Below are 27573 nucleotides of genomic sequence, written 5' to 3' on the forward strand. Positions count from 1 at the left end.
GGTGTCCACCAGCGGGTTCGGGGATTGCCGCCACGACAGGCACCAACCACCTTACGGCCACAGCTCCAATCAGCCGCCTCAACAATGGAGGTGCGGAACATGGTCCACTCGGACTCAATGTCCCCCACCTCCCTGGGACAAGGGAGAAGTTCTGCCGGAGGTGGGTGTTGAAGCTCTTTCTGACAGGGGGATTCTGCCAGACGTTCCCAGCAGACCCTCATAATACATTTAGGCCTGCCAGGTCTGACCAGCATCTTCCCCCGCCATCGGAGCCAACACACTACCAGGTGGTGATCAGTTGACACCTCCACCCCTCTCTTCAGCCGAGTGTCCAAACATGCGGCCGCAAGTCCGATGACACGATTACAAAGTCGATCATCGAACTGCGGCCTAGGGTGTCCTGGTGGCACGTGCACATATGGACACCCTTATGTTTGAACATGGTGTTTGTTATGGACAATCCATGACGAGCACAGAAGTCTGACGACAGAACACCCCTCGGGTTCTGATCGGGGGGGCCGTTTCTCCCAATCACGCCCCTCCAAGTCTCACTGTCATTACCCACATGAGCGTTGAAGTCCCCCAGCAGAACGAGGGAGTCTCCAGAGGGGGTGCTCTCCAGCACACCCTCCAAGGACTCCAAAAAGGGTGGGTACTCCGAACTGCTGTTTGGTGCATAAGCACAAACAACAGTCAGGACCCGTCCTCCCACCCGAAGGCGGAGGGAGGCTACCCTCTCATCTACTGGGGTAAACCCCAGCGTACAGGCGCCAAGCCGGGGGGCAATAAGTATGCCCACACCTGCTCGGCGCCTCTCACCGTGAGCAACTCCAGAGTGGAAGAGGTTCCAACCCCTCTAAAGAGGACTGGTACCAGAACCCAAACTGTGAGTGGAGGAGAGTCCAACTTTATCTAGTTGGAACTTCTCTGCCTCACACACCAGCTCGGGCTCCTTCCCCGCCAGAGAGGTGACATTCCATGTCCCAAGAGTTAGCTTCTGTAGCCGGGGGTCGGACCGCCAAGGCCCCCGCCTTTGGCTGCCGCCCAAGTCGCTACGCACCCGACCCCTTTGGCCCTTCCCACAGGTGGTGAGGCTATGGGAAGGCGGACCCACATTGCCTTTTTAGGCTGTGCCCAGCCGAACCCCATGGGAAAAGGCCCGGCCACCAGACGCTCGCCTTCGAGCCCCACCCCCAGGCCTGGCTCCAGAGGGGGGCCCCGGTAACCCGCGTCCGGGCAAGGGAAACTTGAATCCTGTAATGTTTTGCATCATAAGGGGTCTTGTGAGCCATGCTTTGTCTGGCCCCTCACCTAGGACCTGTTTGCCATGGGTGACCCTGCCAGGGGCTTTAAGCCCCCAGACAACATCGCTCCTAGGATCATTGGGACACGCAAACCCCTCCACCACGATGAGGTGATGACTCCAGGAGGAGATTGCAAATGTATTACAACTAAAATGTTTAATTGAAGTGATTGTTTGTTTGTTTGTTTGTTTGTTTGTTTGTTTGTTTGTATGGAGGGGCAAGTACAGTACTGTACTCCACTGTACATCCAGGCTGCATCTAAATTTCACAAGTACTACTTAAAATTATTTTATATTTTTATTATTATTTTGTTTATTGTTGCTTTGTTTGTTGTTGTAATACAAAGCGTCAGTAAATGATTGCATATTTAATCCATTTGCAACATATGACTAAACGCTTTGAATATTACCCACTTCTAGCTGCCATAAAATGGTGTGCAAGCTAACTAAATCCACTCCAACTAAAATCCGTTCCTAGTTTTGCGATAGCCCTTACGCGCCATAAACATGGTTGCCAGTTCCGTCGTGAAACCAACGTGGCTTTCGTACAAAGTCTAAACGCGAATTGTGCTAGCCTATCTGGCAACGCCCCACACACCAAAAGAAAGCAAGCTTCCGCGATTGTCTTTGTCGTTTATGTAACGTATGTTTATTACGAATAAATATGTACATGTGTATATGAGTTGGGCGCGCAAGAGGACATTGAACCTTTGCAAGAATAAAATGGATCGGTAGAGCCAAAGGTGAGCGACGGGAACTGGTTCGTTTAGCTTTTAGCCTGCTGTGCTAACATTAGCATGCTAGTTCAGCCCACCTCAACAGTCACTCACTTTTCAAAGGGTTCCCTTTTTTGGCGAATGTTTACTGATTTAGAAACACATACCAACCATCTAATTGATTAAAGCCTCGTGATATATATTTTTTCATCGCAACGCGTACGGAGTTCACTTAACCTAATTTTAGTGGCACCGTGTTGTATTGATTATAGAGTCATGGGTGGTGCTTATTGAAGAAGACACACCACCTGCAACGCTTCTAAAGATATAGTTAGATGATGATAGCTCAGAAACGTGAAAGAGTTCTTCATATAGATCATAAACCGAACGTAAAGGCGGTGTTAAGTCCGTTTCGAACGTGACCAGATGTATAATAAGATATAATTGTGTGGAGCAGCCTTAAACATAAGTATTGTGGTAGTCCTGTCTATTAACAGTAAGGTATTTACTGTATGTATGCACAGACAACGGCGTCACGTTCACAGATAAATGATGGTAAGTACTGAAATTATTATCAATTCCTTCCTCTGTCCCAATATTAATGATGCAAATACAGAAATGTCCATTGTAATATGTTTTACAGGATTATATTTTAGTAAATTAGCAGAAATATTACGAGGGTGGAGTTGCCAGGTTAGTCATGGCAGACGAACAAGAAAGTGGAAAGATTTAAGGGAAGAAGATGCAGAAGATTGGCTTAGTTGGAAAACCACACTGTGCCTACCCTATTTGGGGCAAGGCAAAAGATAAATCAGCGCTTAGAAAACCGTGAGGTCATGTGCTCATCTCTAAACGGTTACCTCACTTATGTTTTAAAAAGTGGGGATAAAGCTATGGTAGAGACATGCTAACTGTTCCATTTTGTCAGTACTTTGTTCAGAATAGTAGCCTAGTGTTCTGCGGTTGCATCGAGGTAAATTTGGTGCAAAAGTGAAATAACTAGTAATTTTAAAGGAAAGACACTTTTATTTGTGCTAAGCAAATCTTCAGTTGAAGCAAAAACAAGGAAATCATTTTCTATTATACTTAAATATGATACGTAGGGAATCCATGTTATTACCCTGAATCCACAGACATTTGTCATGATTTACATGGAAAGTTTAATAATAAAAACAAAAACGGTTAATTGCTTTGCATTTGTAATCTCAAAATATTGTAGGTTGGCAACCAAGTTTTTTTTATGCTTTGTCACTGTCCTGTAGCTGTGTGTAAAGCCAAAGAGGTGGTGGAGGCCTTCCCAAGGTCCATTTGGGGCCAGGAAAAGAATGCACCGCGGCATGGATAAGGACTACCAGATCTCCGCACGGAAGATGGGAACGTCCTTGCTCTTCCAGCTGTCTGCTCACGATAGGGAGCTGGACTTGGTGTGTCTGGATCACAGCTATGCCAAACCGTGGAATGCTCACCCGGATGCTAGCAGCGCGCGGCCTACAAGAACACTGTTTGTCACTCCTCGACGCCAGCCTGAAGTCTCACAGTGAGTTAGATTATTTTTATTGGGCTGGAATGACTGGTTGAATCATTCCATTACTAAAGAGTCGGGCAACATCTTTGCCTGGGAACTTCATTGTTCGGGATTCTGTGTGTCTACCATAATATGTCTGATAGAACCTCCCCCTTCATTCAGTTTTTCTTTTGCAGAGAATCAGAGTCTTTAATCGATGTGGAAACAGTCACACCCACACCAGTTCCCCTGTATGACAACCACAAAGCTCAGAGTGTGATGAAGGAATGCGAGCGGCATGTCCTGTTTGCTCGCACTGTTGCAGACAGTCCCCCTACTCCTGATGATTGGGAGGAACATATAAACAAGTGAGCCAACATATAAAAGTCTGTCCGTCACTGTGTGTTTACAACCGTATTGTTCTTTCAGGACTATGTGGTCCAGCGCGCAGACTAAACTCTTCAACAAAGTCCTGAAAGCACTTCAGGCGGAAAGATTAGCCCGCTTGGCCAATGAAAATGTAAGCTTTGCTTCTTCCATGTGTTTATTTCTATCATGTCTGTCAAGCCAGAACCCTTATACACAAGTGTATTTTTTTAGTCTAGTAACCAATGTTGTGGCCTTTTGCCGTGTTGCCTTTGATTATATTTTGTATTTCTGACCCTTTACTAATTTTTGTTATGTACTTTGTGTGATGGAATTTCTCCTAGACATCGAATGAGCCAATATTGCGCAGGATTGCAGTAGACAAATGTGCCAGAAAGGTGCGGCACGCCTTAGCTAGTGTGAACTGGGAAACCAAGCTGACGCAGTGGTTGCACACTACTCTGATTGAATCGCTGAGTCTTGCCATGCTTGCTGCCTACTTGGATGTTTTGCAGACTCTTAAAAGCAAGGTTGGTGTATGCCACATGATCCCAATACTCTGTTTTTTGATTTTTTTGATGATGTACTGATTTTCTTTTTCTCTGAGAAGTTGCCATCGCTGATCGACAGGATGTTGCTTCCTGCAGCGAAGACAGGTTCTCCAAGTGCTGAGGCCCTCTCGCTGCTTCTGAAGCGACCGTGGGACCCAGCTGTTGGAGTTCTGTCACAAAACAAACCGGTACAATTGGACATTTTGTTTAACTTATCTTGAAGTGCAGGGGTGTCCAATCTGGTCGTTGTGAGTGCAGGTTTTGTTCCAACTGATCCAGCACAGACCATTTAACCAATGAAGTTTCTGCCAAGACAAGCAGCATTAGATTAGAGCTGTACCGACTAGTCGAAATCATTGATGAGGTAAATGGGTCGACGAGCACACCATCCCGTCGACGGTTAATAAAGGGTTAAAAAAATATATATATGCGTGGAAAGTTGAGAATGGCGGATGCTCGGGATTCAAGCAGGGAAAGCGGCACAAAGCCAAAAAGGCGCACCAGGCTGACCAAAGCATACACTTATTTCAATGAAACAAACGAGGGCACACTGTTGTGTGCAGTCTCTACAATGCCAAGGTTGCATAGCACGGCGGCCGTAAATGAACACCTAAAGTCCCATCAGCCAGGTATGAATTTGTAAGACAACAGGAGACAACAAGCTGGCGGATCGTAAGTCCATATAACGGCATATTTTTATTGAAGTTGCCTCTATGATGGTCTTATGACAGTCTATTAGACGCTAATGTCTGACTAATGTAGCTGAATAAGCAGCAACATACTTTACGTAGCGTGTTGCCGCCTCCTTTAAAATCAACAATATTGGAAACATACATTGTGTTTTAGAATCGGTTTTACAAATAAAGATTTCCTTATTATTTTGCTTCATCTACATCAAAGCTAAGGTGCTTGTATGTAAAGTGTGTAGCGGCTCACAGCTACATTACCCCTACATAATAATGCGACTTTTCTTTTTTCTCGTAACAGTATTACGTCTTTAATCTCGTTCTTTATTTATTTGGGCCTAATACACCGTCGTAGCTTATCAATGTGCATCATAAGGTATTTTTTTCCAGTACTTCACTCCAGTGATGAGTGACATTTATTTATCTACTCTGCTGGTGCTTACTCTAATGTTGAGAACAATATAGACATACGCAATTGTTTTGAATCCTGTAGGAAAAGTAAAACCACAGTGTTCTAAATCTGTTTGCATTCCATTCTTTTGCACTAGTTAATGCAATCAGCATTTGACCTCATTGTTTATTTGTGATTTATTTTTGTCATTTATGTGTTTATTTGTACTATAATTAAGAATTTATGTTCCGAAATGTTTTGTGAATTAATAATTGTCAACAAAAATTTAATTGCAAGATTAGTTTAAAAAAAAAAAAAAAAAAAAGTTCATTTAAAAAATGATTAGTCGACTAATTGTTAAAGAAGTCTGCAAAGTAATGGGGAGAAAAATAATCTTTGGGACATCCCTACATCGATGAGATTGCAAACAAAATGTGAAAAGGTGTTTTCTTGATCAGATGGAATGAAAACCTGAACCCACTGCATCCCTTTGTGGAATAGTTTGGACACTTTAGCCCTAAAAGCTAGGCCTGGACGATTTTTAAGTAATTTTTGGTGAACATCTGTGACAATTAATAATACTAGATTGTTGGATGGCAAACAGCCAAGTGTGAATGGTTTTCAAGCTGTTTATTACTCTGCAGCGCAGTCAAACTGAGAAACTATAGCTAAATAATAAAATGACTCATATTACTCATACAGTGTACTTAAAATGAAAAAATACAAAGTTTTGGACCCTAAAATCTGTTAGCGTTGTGCGAATATACATTCAAATCTGTCATTCACGTGCAATTAAAAATGATCCCCGCATTGTGATATTTAATCAAAGGTAATTTTCATTTACTAACTCATTTGGAACATTCATAGACAAGAAATATTGCTGCATAAACAACTTATATCTACACAGCGTTATTCTTCAACTTCTCTCTTCTGCTTCAATTTCTGTTATTGTCAGTGGTTATCTTTAAACACCACACTGCCTCCTATTTATTCTTTGATCGCCCAGGCTTACTTGCATTTTAAAAAATTAAAAATTTGCATGGTCCTCATTGCTTCAGAGCAAGCTTCCTGGATCGCCTCTCATCCTAATAGCACCATCAAGCCCGACGAATCCAGCCATGTCGACATCACGAAGGATGAGATTCTGGCAGTCGCAGCTCTCCTGTTTCGGCAAGGTGTCGCATGCATAAAGTAAACTCAAGATACTAGAAACACTGAATTTCCAAAAAGTGCTGATGAAACCTGTGTTTCTGTCAGGTCATCCCAATACACACTCATATCAGCAGTGGCGCCAATATCGGAATAACACAGTGTCTGGAGCACATGCTGGGAACAGTTCGAGCAAAGGTCATTGAGGTACAGGACTTTGTTTATGTGTTCATAGTTTCTGTTTTTCAACTGGTGCAGCTGTAAGTATATATATATTTTTTAGATTATCGTGTAGCATTTTTCTAAACAGTTTTCAAAGCATTATTTTTTGTTTTCTGTTAATGACTCTTGATGAATAAGGTGCACCTGAAAATTGAATTCTGTTAAAAGAAATAAACCTCCTTTGGATTTATTACTAATCTATGTAAGGATTTTATTTTTAATCATTTTGATTATAGCTTGCGCTTCTCAAATTCATTTAGGTTCACAGGCACTTCCCTCGGAAACCCATCATCTTGGTTGGTTGGAATACTGGCGCTCTCATAGTTTGTCATGTAAGCTTCCCCCCTATTACACCGGTGCTTCTTTTATGCCTTACTGGCATTGGCAGCTGATTACATGCTGACTACTTGACAGGTTTCCTTAATGGAGTACCTGACGGCTGTCGTTTGTCTGGGCTTCCCTTTACTTACAATCAATGGTCCAAGAGGGGTGAGACTTCAATGAATTTATTTGCTGATTTTCATTTTTAGACTGCTGCTGAAGTTGCAATTTGGCCCTAAAGGCTTCTTGAGCACTGCTGTCCATAGGCGTCAACATGATATGTCTGTGACTCGCAGGATGTTGATGACCCGCTGCTAGACATGAAGACCCCAGTATTGTTCGTTGTTGGTCAGAATGCGCTGCAGTGTAGTATTGAAGGAATGGAAGAATTCCGAGAGAAACTGAGAACTGATAATAGCATGGTGGTGGTGGGCGGAGCTGACGATAACATCAGGTGAGTCGTTGTGGCGGGCACGTCATTTGCATTGGTACAATAAATATTCTCTTGACAGAATCAATTCTGCAAAAATGAAGTCAGACACGTCATTTGCATTGGCACAATAAATATTCTCTTGACAGAATCAATTCTGCAAAAATGAAGTCAGAGGGACTGACACAGACGATGGTTGACCGTTGCATTCAGGTAGGTACTTGAAAATGAATTTTTACGTGGGCATGTAAACTCATTTGTTTCTCCACTGATTGGCAGGATGAGATTGCTGACTTCTTGTCTGGTGTCCTCACACGGGCCGATAGCCACAGCCATGGTTCAGGAGAGACAAGGGACATAGACACAGAGAAGAAAAGGAGGCCGCGACGGGAGCTCCCCTTTGACATGGAACGAGGACGGCCTTCCTCTCCTGCACTTAGACACCCCATCTCACCATCAGGCTCAGAGGTCTGTTAACCCTTTATAGGGCACTCATTTAAATACTATGAGTTAAAAAAAATATCAACTTTAGAGCATTGTTTGGGGCCATAGCCAGAGTGTATTTCTGTTATTCAATAAAATTATTTTATTAATATTGACATTTTATTATTTGTATTCATTAAATAAATATACATATACAATATAAATATACATTATATATATATATATATATATATATATATATATATATATATATATATATACTGTATATATATATACTGTATATACAGTGGGGAAAACAAGTATTTGATACACTGCCAATGGGTTTTCCCATTGGCAGTGTATCAAATACTTGTTCTCCCCACTGTATATATATATATATATATATATTAGGGCTGTCAACATTATCGCGTTAACGGGCGTTAATTAATTTTTTTAATTAATCATGTTAAAATATTTGATGCAATTAACGCACTAGGCCCGCTCAGACAGATTTAAGTGTCAGTACAGTGAAAGGCCAACTTGTTAATTGTGTTTTATGGAGTTTTTCCGCCCTCTGCTGGCGCTTGGGTGTGACTTGCATATGTTATGTGGCATAATGTCGCCCTCTGCTGGTGATCCAGTGCAGCTGATTATTTGGGTTTCGGCGCGCTTTTCTGACGTGATTATATGTCGACGCGAACTCACACGAATAGACAGTGCTATTCAGACCAGCTAACGTCCGCATCCAGTATTCAGTGGCACTTCTCATAGCCCCATCACACTGTTTGTGTCTAATACATGCATCGCTTGTGAGTAATATTCCTCCTTTGTTTATATTCATGAGCATTAGATAGTTATTGATGATGTGTATTTGAATTTGTTCACATATATGGTGAAATGCAGTTACATTGTTAGATGCTTGTGAGCTAATTGGCTAGTGCTACTGCTCAAATGGACAAGTGTGTGTACATTTTATGTTATTTTGTGATTTATGCAAGTTATTGACACATTGCCTTGTTATTTTCAGTTTTACAAAAATACAAGAAACGTGCTCCTGTCAAAAAGAGATGACTTCAGTAAAGCCCATGCAACTTTGCCACACCGTCTGATTTCTTTTTGGAACTTATGTTCGCTATCCGTCAATTTGTGTGCTCACACACATTGAGGACAGGGCTACTAGTTTATTTTTTGATTGAAAATTTTACAAATTTTATTAAAACGAAAACATTAAGAGGCGTTTTAATATAACATTTCTATAACTTGTACTAATATTCATCTTTTAAGAACTACAAGTCTTCCTATCCATGGATCGCTTTAACAGAATGTTAATAATGTTAATGCCATCTTGTTGATTTATTGTTATAATAAACAAATACAGTCCTTATGTACCGTATGTTGAATGTATATATCCATCTTATCTTATCTTTCCATTCCAACAATAATTTACAGAAAAATATGGCATATTTTATAGATGGTTTGAATTGCGATTAATTGCGATTAATTACGATTAATTAATTTTTAAGCTGTAATTAACTCGATTAAAAATTTTAATCGTTTGACAGCCCTAATATATATATATATATATATATATATATATATATATATATATATATATATATATATATACTGTACATACTAGGTGACTTGAAGTTCCGCTCTGAGACCCCCAATTTGGCTAAATTTCAAAATTGTTCTATATGCATGTGTGATACATTTGGGAAGCTTAAAATCTCTATTTTCTGGGGGAAGAAAAAATTTGAAAAGGAGGGCATTTAAAAAAAAATTTTTTTTTTTTTTAAACAGCAAAACCCTAACTGGAGGCGAGAGCACACGAGAGCAGAGTTACAGACGCCATGATTTTAACGAGATATTATCGCTTACTCTCCTTGTTTTGATTCAAAAACTCCATGCAGCATGTATCATCAAGTGTCAAGACAGAGATGTTAATGCCCACAGCCAGATTTTGGGGGGATTTTATGGGTGAAACATGGTAATATAACGAGGGTCGCGATGCAGTAATTGCAGACATCAAGGAGTGTTTGAGATGTTCTTTTTCATATATTTACCCTTTTAAACGTTTTTTTTTAGGAATTTGTCTTTGTTTGGATCAATGACCATCTAACATATCAGGGAAAATCCGACAGTAACAAAAAAAATACAATAAAGCGATAGTTATGAGGTACATATCCGTGACCCAATTTCAGACACTATTTTTTTCCATCCTGACGTAATTTGTTTAAAAGTTTAAAATATGTGAGTGAATAATTTTTTAAAGTCGTTTTTTTTTTTTTTGTTTAACAAAATATTAGACATCAATAAATGATTCTAAGCTAAAAATGACATTTTGAAAAGGAAATATAATTACTTCTTTTAATGGCTGGGTTGAAACAAAAGCGGTTGCGCGACGTCTGTAAACGGGGGTTTCCAGGGTAAAACGGACAAATTAAAAATAGTTCGGGGGCTTAATACGCCATGAATCTGCTATGCTAGCATATAGACATATTGTTCTATCAAAAACAACAGTTCTTTTGGCTTAAAATACAGCAGTTCATTTTAAAGAGCAGTGCAAGAGCAGAAACTGCTTTTTCAGTCTTGTCTGTGTTTTCCGCCATATATGTTATATATAATATTGGAAAAAAATACAATCATAATTGATACTTTAAAAAAAAAAAAAAAAAACTATATTGGGAAAAACCTGACATTGAGACTTTTGGGGGGTTTGCGATATATCGTATTGACCCGAATATAAGACGGTGTTTTTGCATTGAAATAAGACTGAAAAAGTGGCGGTCGTCTTATATTCGGGGTCCAGAAATTATACCCATTCACGACGCTAGATGGCGCCAGATATCATTGAAGCGGATGCTGAACCCAAAGCGAACCCCTTATGGTTAATGCAGTTATTGCAATTTTGTTGTTTTATCACAGTAGATTGGGTTATATACATTTCAAAACCAGAAGCCATTCATTTACGAATGATTGCACTTTAGTTTATATATTTTAATGTTCAGATATTAAGATTTGAATGAGGCAAAATAACATGCTTTTTCTCTCAAATATATATACTTTCAGATGTACTGTAATTACTTTTTTGTATAAAAATTAATTTCGTGTTCAAAAAATCTTTTTTCAAACTTGAGTCTTGAAAATGAGGGGGCCGTCTTATATTCGGGCCAATATGGTATATTGCGATATTAAAACTAGAAGAATTTTCATCAGATGGCTTGAATAGCTCGTATTGGGAAGACTGCAGGACCACTATGACCACATTGTATTCATTAATGATGTCCCGATCCGATCACATGATTGGAAATCGCGCCATTTTTCAGAGGATCGTAATTTGGTGAAAAGGATCGGGTTTTTAATTAAAGAAATATATATTTATGTTTTTCTGCTTCATGCTCGTACAGCAACACAGCCTCTCACCTTCCCTCCTGCTAAACAGTGCAGCCACACTGTCCAACTTGCGTTCGGTACTTAAAATTAATGATGATTGACAGGTTAGTAGCTTCGATAGCTCTACAATCAAAGGGACAAATGTGTTAACCATCAAGTCTGTTCTCGGCAGCGTGATCGTCAAAGAAAAAACAAAACAAACCTTTTTTACAGTATCGGTAGCTTCTCAAAACCAGGTGACACGGACTTGGGTGCAAAAATATGCGTTTGGGACATCCCTAGTATTCATGTAATAATATTTAACAGATCTTTATTAGGCTAAATAATAATAGTTTACTAGTTAATAACAGCTTGTGGTGTTCATGCAAGGGTTAATTGTGGAATTTGGAGAAAAGCTTGACTCGTTTCTTGTCATAAGTTTTTTTTTAAGTTGATTGAAGGATCGAATAATTCGATTACACAAGCAGACAAAAAAGAATCTATGCCTCCTAGCTTGATTATTATTATTATTTTTTTTATATACAAGTTCCATTAAAAAAACATAAATATTCAGTTTGCATTTTAACTGTTACAAGGACTGAGGGTAGAGAAGCCCACTGCCAGCCCAACACGTGTTGTGTAAAAGTAAAATCATTAGGCTGACAGGAATATGGAATTATGACTATTTTGTGTTCGTATTAGTAATTTATTATTATTAACCCTGTATTAACAACACTTGAAATCCGGTTTAAAAACAAACAAACAAACAAACAAACAATCAGATAAGTGCAATCACAAGAGCAGCTACAGGTTTTTAAATATATTGACTAGAGTTCGACCGATATGGGTTTTTCAGGACCGATACCGATTATTAGTAGTCAAAGGGGCCGATAACCGATTTTTCGAGCCAATAATCATTTGCACTAAAAGTATAAAAATATTAAAATTGAATAATGCAAACACTGAACTTCATTTTAATGTCGAAAGCATGGATATTGAATCTCACAAATAGAATAGCTCCAGAAGTGCCTGAATTTCCTAAACTTAGATACATCTCCTATAAAGTTGAATAAAAGGTTGAATAAATAGCTCTCTAAAAATTTTTCCTCAGAAAAAAAAGCCTGATGACCTCGTCCAACTATCCTTGAGAAAGCACCTCACGTTGCTCCTGATGCGGGTCACTGGTACTGTAGGTAGATGAGGATATAGTGTGAAGCGCTTTGAGGGCCTTAAAAAGTGTAAAGGCGAAATACAAGTAACATGCAACATTTACCATTACCAATCACAGGACGGGGTGAATGCTAGTGCAGGGGACAATAGGCAGGAGAGAGAGGCGCGGCTGCATCTGAGTTGAAACAACCCCGTTTAAAATGATTTTTTCATATGGGCCGGTCGGATTTAAAAGGCCGATACGGGTTTATATCAAATATTGGTGCCGATAATTGATCTATCTCTTATATCGACCTCAAGATCCCGCCATTGCGCTTTCAACCGCATCACTAGACGTGGTTAAAACATATATGCTTTTTCTACTTTTTTATACTAGTATGTCATTGTAATAACCTGTTGGGTGTGGCAAGAGAAGCCTAGCTACCCGCCAGGCTTGTAAAGCACTTAGGGAAACAAAACCCTATGCTATCATGGTTAAAATCAAAGGAAGAATTCAAGAATGTGCTCAGTTTTACCCGATAACCCTCACTATTTTTGATCTTTTTTATTATTACATCATCAATATTGGCTCACATTCACGCCATGTCTTCTAACTTGTTTTCTATAGGATTTGTCCAGTGTCTGCAGTAGCCCCACTTCAAGTCCTAAACCCAAGACGGGTCTGTCTCCAGCGCAGAAGTCCAGTCTGATTACAGCCACACAACTCTTAAAGACCCACATGCAACGCTCCGGCACAGTGCTTTCACACAAGCAGGCGCAAGGTAAGAACAGAAACTGCAGTCAAAAAATCCTTTAACGCATGTGCAGAAATTTTGCTCTCGCATGAACTCAGTTTCCTTATATGAAGCACAATTTAGGATGAACATCTCAATAAATTACATATGACATAGCTGAGGAAATAAGGTGACGTTAAAATAGGAGCAAAAGGAGAAATATTCCTCCCGTCACAACATCTTGATGGGGCAAGATGGAACGTGACTGAAATACTCTTGTTTCTCCTTTTCTACAATCTTCCTCTGGTCTTCTTTTCCTATTCCCAATTCATTCACAGCTCAGTTCGCAGCTTTTATGAAACAAAACATGCTTGTGAGGAAAAACCTTCCTCCTGGTACTCCTCCATGTATTTTTGGTAAGTGGCTATCCCTCCTTTCTCTGTCCTCGTCTCTTTTTTTCCCCCCGCCGCCTCCTCTCTTTGGCCTCCGTTGCCCTCACAGGGCCCCACTCTTCCCACACTGACAAGATTATGTTTAGAAAATCTATGCAGTTCATGGAATCAATTTTGTCATGGTGTAATCTTTTTATAGTGCACTGGTTTGACTCATTGGCTGCCACTGACAGTGCAAGACGTCCAATCCATTTTGACTCGGAGAGGCTGACAGCGAATGATTGCTGCCAACCCTCTCTGCCAAAATGGATTGGATGTGTAGTTGTGTCAGTGGCACTGAAAGACTAGCATTTTCACCCAGTCTTTAAATTAATTGGCCGTCTATCTACAGTATATGAATCATAATGTAAATTTAAAAATATAGTTTTAAATTAAATTTTAACAGTAAATAAACATTTTGTGTTTATTTTTTGTTTAACATTTTTTTTTCCAGAAATGAAAGAAATGAAGACTATAGGATGTATTTGTATATATGGAGTAGAACATGCAAAATCTTCACTGTATTTTTTTCCTTGTTTTTTATTTTTGATATTTTTATTAAATGAAAGCACTTGTAACAAAATATATATATTTTTGTTGTTGTTGTTGTTTTTATTATTAAATAATAAATTTGGAGGGGAAACAAACTATAAATAGGAGAGTATTTATTGTTAACGCTTTAGTTGCAAATAACAGCGATAGACTTCCAATCCATTTAGACTGGGAGGGCTTGGCAGTGTGTGATCCATCAATCAGCCAGCCATTGAGTTCATGGATGTCTATCGTTGTCAATGGCAGGCAATGAGTTAAATGATATGAAGTTTAAAAAAAAAAAATCTAGCATGTTATTGGAGGCCATAACCAGAGTGTATTTTTGTTTCTATTCAGTTTCATTCGATTATTTAAAAAAAAATTAATGATTTATACATTTTACCCATTAAATAAAATACTAATATAAGTGAGATGTGTGAACATCACATTTAGGGTAATGTTGGCCACACTGGTACGATACCAAATGTTAATAGGTATTGTGGCCAACATTACCCAAAAGGTGAAATCCACATATGTGGATGCCAGGTCTTTGTTTTTATTTAAAAAAAATTTCTTACTAAATATCCCCAACTACCTTGAATTTTTTTTTAGTTTTTGTTTGCTCCTGCTCTGATTCATTCATATACATTCTGTTGACTTAACGTTGAAATGTATATTTACTGTTCCACAGTAACAAGTGATCAGATGGAGTCCTTGGACAGAGATGAACTGAGGGCTCGTGGCAAGAGGCGGCTAACCCCAAGTCCCACCCCAGGAAAAGCCTCAAAACGGGCCAAGATCAAGGTCACAATTGTTTCCCAAAATGAGTCAACGGGGGCTGCCATCAACCCAGCTGCACACCAGGGTAACTGAATTTTGTTAAATGCATTATGACAAAAAAAAATTACATTATACAATGGTATGAATCTGAATTTTTTTCAATGTTGCTATTTTTCCTCTTTTCAATCTCTCCTATCTCCAGAACTTAAATACAATTTCACAAATTCTGAGTGGTTGCAGACTTATCTTTAATAATGTCTTTGGTAATTCACACGATTAACATAGATTTTGCCAATCAAAGTCTTAATTTTTCTTCAGTAAGTTATTTAGACTCTTCTGAACTAATTTTATCAATTCATTATTGTGAACTTGATTAAATGAGGCAATTCAACTTACAATCAAGTTTGTGAGCCATGCCTTAATGTCTGAGTAAACTGAGTGAACTGAACTTGAAATGATAAATTGTATGAACTCAACCTTAGCCTCACCGCTGATGCCTTCAAAAGAGCACGCTGGCAACTGGATCACCAGCCTGGGTGTTAAACTCTGTTGTCCGTATAAAGAACTAGATGCGAAATGACAGACTCGGTGGCTTTAGCAAACAGTCGCCATTTTAAAGCAGTAGACTTTTCTGGAAGGCTGTTGTAGCGAACCTTCAGAGCGAACCTAATTAACTTTTTATCTAAAATACTCCTAAATCGGCAAATCTTGTCTTGAATCTATCTTTAAATGATGAACCAGTTTTAAAACTTTCACATGTCCAAAGTAGACAGAAGGGAAATTATGGAATAAAGGGAGATATTTTAACAACTTTAACATTTGATTCACAACATTAAATTAGATGAATGCAGTTTAAAGCTGCTGTTACAGAATTGGGACTTAAGTATTTTATTTACTGTTTTGAACTGTTAACTTAATACTGAAATAGTAGTTTATTTAAACCTGAGAGGATTTTTGTACAATTTTTGTAACTAATGTACTTGGCAGTGTATCAAATACTTGTTCTCCCCACTGTATGAAACATTAAAACCAGCTAGTAGCTGGGCAGTGGCATCAATATTCAATTTATACCCGAATTTTAGCCTCTGAATCGTAATCGAATCGGTAGGTGCCCCAAGATTCCCACCTCTACCTAATAATAAGGGTATGAAAATGTATCGAAATTGGGACTTGAAATGTCCCAAAATTAACTACCATATTTTTCGGACTGTAAGTCGCACCTGAGTTTAAGTCGCACCAGCCATAAAATGCCCAATGAAGAGAGAAAAAACATATATAAGTCGCACTGGAGTATAAGTCGCATTTTTGGGGGAAATTTACTTGATAAAACACATAGAACTGATGTCATCTTGAAAGGCAATTTTAAATAAAAATACAATAGAGAACAACATGCTGAATAAGTGTACAGTATGATAATTAGGCCTGTCGCGATAACAAATTTTAGTGTGCGATAATATATATATAGATAATATATCTCATAAATTATTGCGATATGCGATATTGCACTCCCCTATTTTTTTTTTTAAACCAATTTACAATAACAGTGAGGATACAGTATATATTAATAGATCAACAACACCATTTAAACGCGATAAATGTACTCTTAAATGATAAATGTACTCTTAAATTCAAAAATACTTTTGAAGAAATCACAACTAAAAACAATAGACCATGCCTCTTAAGTCAAAGACAATATTAATACCGCACAGAAACACAGAATAAATAAAATGTGTTTTTCAAGAAAAAATACAATTGCAGTTAATAACGTAAGCATTTAGGCAAATGAAAACTTTCCCACTCATAGCTTCTGCAGTGGTGTTCCATAGGGATGCAACGATACAGTTAAGTCACGGTTCGGTACAATTTTCGATACGGGGGACACGATTTTCGATCCGATTTTTTTTTTTTTTTTTTTTGCAAACGAGCAAAAATTGCCATCATATAAACATGCATTTTAGTGCATAATATCTATGTGCTTACTTCTTACTGATCTGAAGAAATTTAGTATAAAAGTTCTGAGAACAATCTTTACTGTTTGTAAAGTGAGGTGGGGCACACTGTTGATTGCTACAGCTCTCTTAGCAGCTAGGTTTACTACATGAGCAAGACATCCTATTTGTGGTCTGAATCCATCTGTGTCACGTACTGAATTAACAATATTTTCAGCATTATCTATAGTCACTGGTGTGGATTGATTTGGCCTGCTTAACTTCCATTCAGTCATGGCGGTTTATAATTCATCGATGTAGTATATGGACTACGTGTCCCATAATCACTCTGGGCTCACGTAGCCAATGGCATGGGATGTAGCACATCTAGTTAGCTATTTCATGATATCTAGTGTGTGCGCGCATTAAAAAAGTTAGCATTAGCAAACGCCACAAAAGTCACGTCTGCTCATTACTGCACAACACCAGCATATGACAATCGACTTTCATAAACAGGACGAGTTTCAAGCACAGCGCTCTTAATTTGCCACTCAATGTTTATCGTGTCTATTCAGCTGTGTGTTGTCAAAGCGAGGTTGTTCGTAGCAGCCAAGTCGGTAACAATGTTTTGGCGGACTTTGTTGTAAATATCCGGAAGCGCACGCAACAGTGATATGATGATCTGCTGCATCATAAATCACTTTGTGACTTTCCACCTCCATGATGAAACGTTCTTCGTCCATGTTCGCTGGTGTTTAAATCGTTAATAAGACACTGGGCTGTTGACTCCAGGCCTGGATCCGCCCATTTTGACGGATACGTCTCAAGCAAAAATAGAAAATCGCCTTAACCATTCGGCGGGCTTCCGCACGCCGGAGATATTCCGCAGTCAATCCAAGCACTGACGCGGCCGGTATAGGTTGAAAAATAGGATATAATGGGAACGGATTGGCTCCGGCGCTATTTTTTGCCGGAACTGGAACGAAGATGCATTTTGCGTAGTTGGTAACAAGGAATTGGAACATTTAACAGCACGTCTGCCACACGCGCACATGCACACGAGGCAATAAATCGCAACGGAAAAATTACTGCCTTTATTTTTATTTATCGTGCGATAAATGGAACTATTGCATATTGCGACAGGCTTAATGATAATGTTGCATGATGCATGAACAACGAAATGCGAACATGGCCAGTATGTTAACATAACATAGCTGTTAAGAGTTATTCAGATAACTATAGCATAAAGAACATGCTAACAAGTTTACCAAACCATCAGTGTCACTCCAAAACACCAAGATAGCATGTGAAATGATATAATAATGTGTTAATAATTTCACACATAAATTGCTCCATAGTATAAGTCACACCCCCAGCCAAACTATGAAAAAAAACCTGCGGTATAGTAACTACGGTAATTGGCTTCCATTGATGGCCATAGATGTGGCCATAGATGTCCAATACATTTGAAGTGGGAGGGATGGCAGTGAATGTACAAAATTCCAATCGATTGAACGTCTACCAGTGATACTCGTTTCAATTCACGGCAGAAGGATAAAAAGGGCTTTTACTGTTGATTGCAGAAAATCTTAGAATGATTTCCTGACCAATGTATCAGTAATTGTTGTATCGCCATGTCATGAGATTATCGTTTTCCTGAGCCTTGTATCACAAATCGTATCATATTGTGAGGTACTCAGAGGTACCCACCCCTAATGCATAAATCAATCACCACGAGCTAATTCCTTCCGTGTAGTAGCATAACATTGCATGTCCCACACATAGATAAAGATATATTATTTTAGGAAATAAATATTTTTTTGGTCTCTTGTGGCATACGATCACTGGGTTTTATACATTTTCAACCAAACAGACTCAATTTGACTCGTAATGCTGTCTTTGTGCAGTGGGTGTTTCTGGAAAGCCTTTGGCAGTAACAATGGGACAGACTGTGGCCGGGGCCATGGAGCTCTCCGGACTTCTCACAGGCCAGCGGTAAGTGAGTGCCTTCATCTGCCCATGGCCAAAATAACCAGTATAGCACTGAACCACTAACCACACACATGCCCCATTCCTACTTAGTTGGCCACAAAAAAAAAAAAAAAAAAGAACAACTGGTGCAGAAGTACTGCGCAGTGTAAAAAGAGAGCTCAGATTTTTGACCACAGAGCACTTTCTGAGGTGGCTCTTGCGTAGACTGGTGGTTATTGTGTGTCACTGCAGGTCTGGTAGTCTCTCAGAGGTGTCTGGTGCCCTGTCCCCAGGCTCCAGCTCCTTCAGCAACGTGCAGCCTTGCATGGTGTCAGGGTCGTCCGCACCAATCCAGGTGCAAGCGCCGGCTACTGCCCAAGGTATATTTGCCCTGCCCCGCACGCTTGACAGTAAAATGTGCTGTTATAGCCTTCATCACGCAGTGCTATAGCCTCACTACCGCAAAGAGCCTCTGTCCATTTTCGGAGTGACGCTGAGTTGTATGTGAGAGAGCGCATTGAAGCAACTGTCATCGATCACCTCTTATACCATCACTGTTCATCACTTGTCCTGAATTTTACCCCCTTTGGACATGTGTGTGTTGTGTGACCGCCCAGTTTGAGGTCGCCAAGGTCGCATGAGTTGGAATGGGGACAGTTTTTAAAAACACAAAAAAAGACCAATTATTATTGTGTTTGTGTGTACAGCTCCTTCCGCCAGCAGTCTTTTACAAGGCCTAAGTTTCAGTCTTCAGGAGATCGGCACCAAGGCACCTAGCTTGCCCTCAGCGGAAGCCTCCTCTGGAAGCCCACAGGTATGATAGTATTTAAGCAGAACAGGTGGACAGAGTTAGGCCTGGGACTCTAGTATGGCCCGTTCTTTAATTTTCTTTAATTTTGCCAACCGAACCTCAACACGTCAGGAATTCTTAGGGGCAAAACACACGGGAGGGGATGGCGAAATGCGAAAGTCATCGCCGTTGAGCTGCCAACATACGGGGCTCGATGCGACTGCAGCAGCGAGTCCTGTGCCTGTGCGTCGTCGCTCGTCTCTGAGTGGCTATGAATTTCGAGTGCATTTTAAAGCCAACAACTTTCTAGCTGTTTTTTTTGTTGTTTTTTTTATGTCCCGGAAATCATGCCGAGAGGTATCTTAAAATATGTGCTCTTCGCACAGTGCTAAAATGATACACTCCTCCATGTTGACAGTATTTTTCTTCTTTTTTTCTGTTTAGACGAGGTAAAAAATCCTGTTTATTCAGTGATGGAGTTCACATTATGAAAAAAAAGAAAATGTACAACATAATGCCATCCAAACAATAAGTCATGACATCAATGAGAACAAAAGCAACATTTGGAATCATTTTCGCATTGTTTTTGGTCTTGCGCATATAAATATTCATCAGAATAGCTACCATTAACGGTGCTGCCTGAATAGAATAATAAATAAAACCTGAAAAATTGTACGGGTTGAGGTAAAAAAAAAAAAATGACACCGAACATTTTGTATTCAAAGTCAAAATTAATGTTGACAAAGTTTTTATTTTATTTTTTTAAATCAAACCTACACTTAAGCCTGAGTTATGCTGCTGCTTTGCGGTGACAGCGAAGTGACTACGGCGTCAATGAGCATTCGATAGTTCTGCAGTGAGGGAACGCGTTGCTCTGTAATTCATCGCCAAGCCACTAGAGGGGTGTGGTGTTATGTTTGTACGGTTTTGGGGCATGCTTGTTGACTTCCGCTAGTCTAGTTTAATGGAGAAAAAATAAACAATGCAAGATGGAACGCTTGAATGTAAATCTTCATGGAACGCTTGAATGTAAATCTTCATCATACAAATGTTGAGGCGTAGGCGACGCAGAAGACTGTTTCGAGGCGGCCTGGCCTTTTGATGCCGTAGAGAGAGTTCTAGACTCGGGTGGCGACCAGCGAGCTGTGGCGGCTAGCTTCAAACTGGCGTCGAGTCCTCCTCCAATTAGTTTGCCGTGTCCTACAACCAGCCAGTGGGAATCCATAGCAGATTTATGGCGGCTATGGAACTTCCCAAACTGCATTTGAAGCCTTGATGTTAAAGTTATCATAAAAGCACTGAGGCACTCTCAATCAGTGATGATGTATCGAGTGTTAACTGTCTGTTGTGGAAAATTAAACAACAAAACAACTTTGACACCAAACCTGTACTTTATTCTTTATATATTTGAAGCGTGACACGTAAATAAGTCAGACTCACAGCAAACATACAGTGGGGCAAAAAAGTATTTAGTCAGCCACCAAATGTGCCAGTTCTCCTACTTAAAAAGATGACAGAGGCCTATAATTTTCTTCATAGGTGTACCTCAATGATGACAGAATGAGAAAAAAAATCCAGAAAATCACTTTGTCTGATTTTTAAAGAATTTATTTGCAAATTATGGTGGAAAGGAAGTATTTGGTCACTTACAAACAAGCAACATTTCTGGCTCTTACAGAGCTGTAACTTCTTTAAGAGGCTCCTCTGTCCTTCACTTGTTACCTCTATTAATGGCACGTGTTTGAAGTCATTCTCAGTACAAAAAACAACTGTCCACAAGCTCAAACAGTCACACTCCAAACTCCACTATGGCTAAGACCAAAGAGCTGTCAAAGGACATACCACAAACAAAATTCTAGACCTGAATCTTGCTGTTAAGACTTAATCTGCAATAGGTAAGCAATTTGGTGCGAAAAAAATCAACTGTGGGAGCAATTATTAGAAAATGGAAAACATGCAAAACCACTGATCATTTGCCTTGATCTGGCGCTCCCCGCAAGATGTCACCCAGTGGGGTCAAAATGATCCCAAGAACAGTGAGCAAAAATCACAGAATCACATGGGGGGAGCTCGTGAATGACCTGGGGAGAGCTGGGACCAAAGTAATAAAGGCTACTATCAATACCACACTCCGCCACTAGGAACTCAAATCCTGCAGTGCCAGATGTGTCCCCCTGCTTAAGCCAGTACACGTGAAGATTGCTAGAGAGCATTTGGATGATCCAGAAGAGGACTGGGAGAATGTTATATAATCAGATGAAACAAAAAAATTGGAACTTTTTGGTAGAAACACAACTTCTCGTGTTTAACCCTTTAACACCGAACGTGTCGGATGCGACACGTTTACGCATATCATCTTTGAAGCCTCATAACGCTGTAATTACGTCAGTCACGTGCCCCTGGTTGCTCTCGTTTGAAAGTACGGAAGTTGATGTCCACACCAGTTTTTATTTGAAGTCAATCGACCAAGTAAAACAGGAGATATGTCATTTGAGTTTTATAGTTTTATTGTACTCATAAATATGCATTAAAACGCCGCATGGACCATGTGTCTATCTCCATATTTCCATCATTTCTTGTCCCTTTTTCAAAACCGAAAGCAGCACAAAAGACTACATATCCTAAGAGCCGTTGTGATGTCAAGAAGGACGAACCTAATGTGAACATTTTTAAGGGTGAAAGAATGCCGAATTGTATCCATACCTACTGTGAAGCATGAGGGTGGAAACATCATGCTTTACCACATTTTTTCTGCAAAGGGACCAGGACTCCCTGGTTCGTGTAAAGGAAAGGATGAATGGGGCCATGTATTGTGAGACTTTGAGTGAAAACCTCCTTCCATCAGCAAGGGCATTGAAGACAAAACGTGGCTGAGTCTTTCAGCATGACAAAGATCCCAAACATATTGCCCGGGAAACAAAGCGTAGCATCGTAAGAAGCATTTCAAGGTCCTGGAGTGGCCTAGACTGTCTCCAGATCTCAACCATATATGAAATCCTTGGAGGAAGTTGAAAGTCCGTGTTGCCCAACGACAGACCTAAAACATCCCTGCTCTCGAGGAAATCTGCATGGAGGAATGGACCAAAATAACGGCAACAGTGTGTGAAAACCTTTGAAGACCTACAGAAAACGTTTTGACCTCTGTCATTATCAGTTAAGGGAATATTACAAAGTATTGAGATGAACTTTTGTTCTTGACCAAATACATACAATGGGGAGAACAAGTATTTGATACACAGCCAAAGGGTTTTCCCATTGACTGTGTATCAAATACTTGTTCTCCCCACTGTATTTTCGATCATAATTTGTAAATACTTTAAAAGCAAGACAAAGTAATTTTCTGGATTTTTTTCCCTCATTCTGTCTCTACACCTATGAAGAAAATTACAGGCCTCTGTCATCTTTTTAAGTGGGAGAACTGCCACAATTGGTGGCTGACTAAATACTTTTTTGCCCCACTGTATGTACACAATAAATGATGAAGTGCACCGACACAAAATACGACATAAAGTGATAAAAAGCCGACAGTTTTTGGCCGACTGGGTCACCGCTTCGTGTGGCCATTTGATTCCGAACACACACATACTGTACTTGTCTCGGTGGTTCTTCATTTTTTTTATTCAATCGCTGGCTGACCTCCAGCCCCGTATTTTCAGCAATCTCCTCCCACGAATTGCTTGCCATTTGGAAATCTTCATAATGTCTTGACGAGACATTGTAGAAGTTGCCGTAACTTGCCCTTCATTGATACTCTCGTCGGCCTGGTCTATTTTTGCATGTAGAAAAATAATGTTAGAGAATAGCGGTGATTTCGCGCTGAATCGGAAACGACAGTCTGAGCGGACCAATCATAGTCCATTTCCACCACGTCACACGCGTTGACGCGAAGTCAGGAAGAAAAAGAAGGACCCAGAGAGGCTACGGCGCAGGGTCGTAAATGAGATCTTCCTTGACGGCGCAGGTTTGACGCGGAAACATAACTCGGCCTTTATAGATGCAAACAAAAACAGGCTCATGACAGTATTTTATGAAAGAAACTATAATGTTGACAAAGTGTGGCATGTGGAAGTCAATTGTACTTGTTGTCTAGTGTACTCTCAGGTGATTTGTCGATCAATAAATCCATTGCTGGTTGGTTGTAGTGCCACGGGACAGTTGCTGGGGTTTTAGCAACTCGATGTGTTTTTGGTCATTTAAAACTGAATTTACTGCGGATTGGAACATAGTCTCTGCTCTTCCGTCCGCCATCTGTGTTGTTGTGGAGACGACTTCCGATGCGCAAGAGTGACGTTGCCCCTTAAGAACATGTCACACAAATAAACAAATCTGATTGCACGGATGATTTCGTTCTGGCCCGAGAGGCCAATGAGGAGCTGGGTCCCAGACTGTTCTCCAGTGTAGGAAAAATACAGGGAGAACAGTCTGGACGTGCCAGACAATCGCTTCGCTGCCAGAGGGTTTGGCAATTTTTGCCTTGTCGCGCTTGTTCCATAGAAAATGTATTGAACGGGAGCGACATTGCCTTCAATTTTTATGTGTACATAAGCACAATAGGCTGATATTGTCTTTTTTGTTTTCAAGGCATTCTGCGGCAAGCCGCAGGGTCAAGTCCTGAGCGCGGTCTCCAGCACTAGCAGCAGCAGCAACAGTACTCTGCTTCGCGCATTGCCTGTGGTCACTGCGGGGGGTGTGGCCAAGACAAACGCTATCCACCAGCTGCTCACAAATGGCGGACTGGCCAAACTCGCCAGCAGTTTGCCAGGCTTGGCCCACATCACCAACCAGACCGCCGGTATGTCTCGAACTGCCAAAGGGCGACGGCCACGCTGACGGCAGCGGCGTACGTTGCACGCTAGCCGAGCGTGGGTCTTTGTGTAAAAAGGCAGCTCTGACGACCGGGACAGACAAATTCATTTGTACTGTGGTTGGAAAAAAAACATCTTCATGTTGATAGTATAAATATACAACATTGTATAATAGAGATGACATGTTACTTAGCTATTTTGTCTCTTGAAGACAGCATTTGTTGTCAGTGTTGAAGCTGTCATTTTTTATTTGACTCATGCCATTTGTTTTGTAAACGCTCCATTCGGTCATCTGCATGTAATGTCCACAACAAATGCTGACATGTATTGACATGACACAACGTCTGTCCATTTTGCAATAAAAACTGGAATCATACTGGCTGTTAAGTGCTTGTCCCCCCCCCCCCCCCCTTTTGTCTTCAGTTTGCATTCACCATCTCCTTAAACTGAAAACTACACAATTCCTTTCTTTTTTTGCTAAGTAACCACTTTGCCTTTCATAATTTATAGTGATAATTGTATTGCATTTAGTACTGAGCATTTTCATTGTGTGTGTTACCATTAGGGCAGAAAGCCCCCACATCCATAACAGTGATGCTTCGGGGAGCGCAGCCTGCAAGCAGAGCGGCATCACTTAGCCAAACTGGCGATGTGACGCCAGCTCAGAACACTGAGTAAGGTGCGTTTCACTGCTGGATGTCAGACATATACCAGATGTAAATGTATTAATTCAAGGCTCATCTCATTACAAACCAATTTAAAATGAGACTCCAAAGTACAAAATGGGAATGGAATATGTGTGCTTTAGAACATCCATATGAGTGGTAATGTCAGCAGTTTTCTTTGTGTGCAATTATGATGTGTGTGGGTGGTGAGGGGGACGGGGTGTTATGATAAGTGAAATAATGGCTTCAGCTAGATCTTAGCTGATTTTTTCTGTATTGGAGGCTGTAAGCTGTATTTCAGTGTGAAAAAAATTTACTGTCTATACATTTTTTATTGGCCTACATGACCCAAAATGTGATGTCCATATACATATGTAGATGCTACGGTTAAATTATTATAGTGTTTTTTTTTTTTTAAATTTATGAATAAATAAATGCATAGTTTATATACAATTTTAAAAATGTAATTAATGAAAACACAAATACACCCTGGTTAAGGACCCCAACATCTAAAGTAAATAATACATAACATTAATAAATGGCATTTATAAAAGTTGCCTTTTTTTAAAATTGCTCTTCATTTTTAATTTATGCTATTTAGATAAGAAAATTTACTCTGGGATTTTCTCCATCTTTTTAATTTAAAAATATATAAAGACAATATTTACTAACTTTAACTCACAGGTTTATTGCTTGCCATTGACACCGTTAAACGTCATTGTGAATGCTCATTTCATCGATCATTCACTGCCGACCTGTCCCATTCAAAATTGTTTGGACGTCTAGCACCGTCAATGAGTTAAACAAGTAACCTGTAAAGGGTTGTTCTATACCACAAAGCATCATGGATAGAGAATGTTGAATTTGTGTGTGACCTTTCAAATTGTAACACAAATGTACCCTCAGAAGAACTTTTGAAAAGCTAAAATATATGTATAGTGTGTTCAGAATTCAGTAAAAGTCTCTTCAGTCGTTGTTAGTCTTGTCTTGCACTAATGATGTTTTTTTTTTCCCCCTCTGGTAGAAATTGGCCGAAACGGTCCGTGCTCCCCACGGTGACCCCGGTCCCCCACATGGAACCCGCACGCATATGTGAGAGAGCCCTGCAGCTCAGCTATCACGTGCATATGGTTTACTCTACTAGCTTCACTTGTGCTTCCAGTAACATGACTTTACAAGTGGACATTTGCGCTGTTGGAGACCTTAATCTACACTAGAATTTAGTGTTAGGTTAACTGTAATGTTGGTTGAGTACACCTCATGTTCTTGTTTATTCATTTACCTATATCCATTCCACATTCCAGATAATTAAATTCGGTATTGCACATTTTGGGTTAACCCTTTAAAGAAAAGATGTAGAGACAGATTTCCTGAGCGAAATATGGGCGGCGCCAACTTGGAAAATTTCTGCTCCGAACTTCGGTTTAAAAAAAACCTCGTAAGTTGAGGTTGAAGTTAGCAGTGTGTTGCCGAAGTTAAAACTGCTAAATCAAGCCAGAGGAACCCACAGAATCACCAAAAATGGATTCAGCACGACGTAGAGGAGACGTAGATGAAATTGTATGATTGTTCTTATCACTTCGTTGATCATTCGTGGACAAAAATATAACAACCTGTCAGCCTGTGTTGACTTGAGGTATAGATTGATACGCCGGCCACTTGAGTGACCAAAATGAGGTAAAACTAAAAATTATATTACATTTTCCAAATGCAGAAGGGCTGACACGGATTTTGTTGTTACAAGGAAATACTACAAGGTATGTACATATAAACAAAAATACTATGTCATTCTTTTTTATTGCAGATATTAATCGCAATAAAACATTTGGACAACATGATTCCATTTCTTGCTTTATTTAAAATGATTGGTGCATGTGCGAAACAGGTCAATAAATCACAATTTATTAAATTATTAGAAAAATAACATACGAGAATGTGATATCAGTCAACAGCGCTTGGAAGCGACTTGAGAGCCTCGCCAAACTTTGACTCGACATTACACAGACTCGGCGGCCCACGGATGATCTTTCTCCCTCCGTCCTCGGTAATTCTAGCTTTAATAGCGTATCTTAAATTTGCTGCAGTTATAAAAGCTCGTAGTTGGATCTCGGGATCGATCTGACAGACAGCTGTGACAGTTTGTCCCAGCCTCTTGGCTGCCCTAGGTAGAACGCGGTCTCGATATATGTCCATAAACGTACAGTAAGTGTTGATGTGAGGCACATCAACTTGTCTTCCCTTGCTTAACAGCTTTTTCCACCTCTAAACAAACAAACAAAAAACTTGTAAAACTTGCATTTATGCGTTGACATAACTGTGCCATGCTACACATACTGATTTGCAACAGGCTAG

The 27573-nt window shown here is 39.9% G+C and overlaps 1 protein-coding gene across 7 annotated transcripts; it reads left to right on the forward strand.

Moving 5' to 3' along the window:
* The first annotated feature begins 1825 nt into the window (after nucleotides 1–1825).
* kansl3 (KAT8 regulatory NSL complex subunit 3) lies at nucleotides 1826–27043 on the forward strand. 7 transcript variants are annotated; one of them, XM_057833034.1, is made up of 23 exons: nucleotides 1826–2046; nucleotides 2544–2574; nucleotides 3282–3556; nucleotides 3721–3891; nucleotides 3953–4043; nucleotides 4234–4419; nucleotides 4500–4628; nucleotides 6576–6692; nucleotides 6775–6873; nucleotides 7149–7220; nucleotides 7303–7377; nucleotides 7506–7663; nucleotides 7789–7852; nucleotides 7919–8107; nucleotides 13215–13368; nucleotides 13659–13736; nucleotides 14974–15147; nucleotides 18898–18985; nucleotides 19214–19341; nucleotides 19669–19775; nucleotides 24333–24543; nucleotides 25122–25235; nucleotides 26246–27043. In XM_057833034.1, exons 2-22 carry the CDS (start codon nucleotides 2569–2571, stop codon nucleotides 25232–25234), a joined length of 2685 nt encoding a protein of 894 aa, XP_057689017.1. In that variant the 5' UTR covers nucleotides 1826–2046; nucleotides 2544–2568; the 3' UTR covers nucleotide 25235; nucleotides 26246–27043. The 7 variants fall into 7 exon arrangements, with proteins under 7 accessions (XP_057689017.1, XP_057689018.1, XP_057689021.1 ...); XM_057833035.1 differs by lacking the exon at nucleotides 2544–2574; XM_057833038.1 differs by lacking the exon at nucleotides 25122–25235 and having other exon boundaries at nucleotides 1826–2574.
* Nucleotides 27044–27573: the final 530 nt, after the last annotated feature.

This window comes from Corythoichthys intestinalis, chromosome 3, assembly GCF_030265065.1.
Source record: "Corythoichthys intestinalis isolate RoL2023-P3 chromosome 3, ASM3026506v1, whole genome shotgun sequence".
NCBI classification, from domain to species: Eukaryota; Metazoa; Chordata; class Actinopteri; order Syngnathiformes; family Syngnathidae; genus Corythoichthys; species Corythoichthys intestinalis.

What these genes read in the sequence shown, in the direction of transcription:
- kansl3 (XM_057833034.1), top strand. An exon ending in TGCAGACTCTTAAAAGCAAG is followed by an intron (nt 4,420 to 4,499) that starts GTTGGTGTATGC and finishes TTCTCTGAGAAG; the next exon opens with TTGCCATCGCTGATCGACAG. An exon ending in TGGTTGACCGTTGCATTCAG is followed by an intron (nt 7,853 to 7,918) that starts GTAGGTACTTGA and finishes ACTGATTGGCAG; the next exon opens with GATGAGATTGCTGACTTCTT.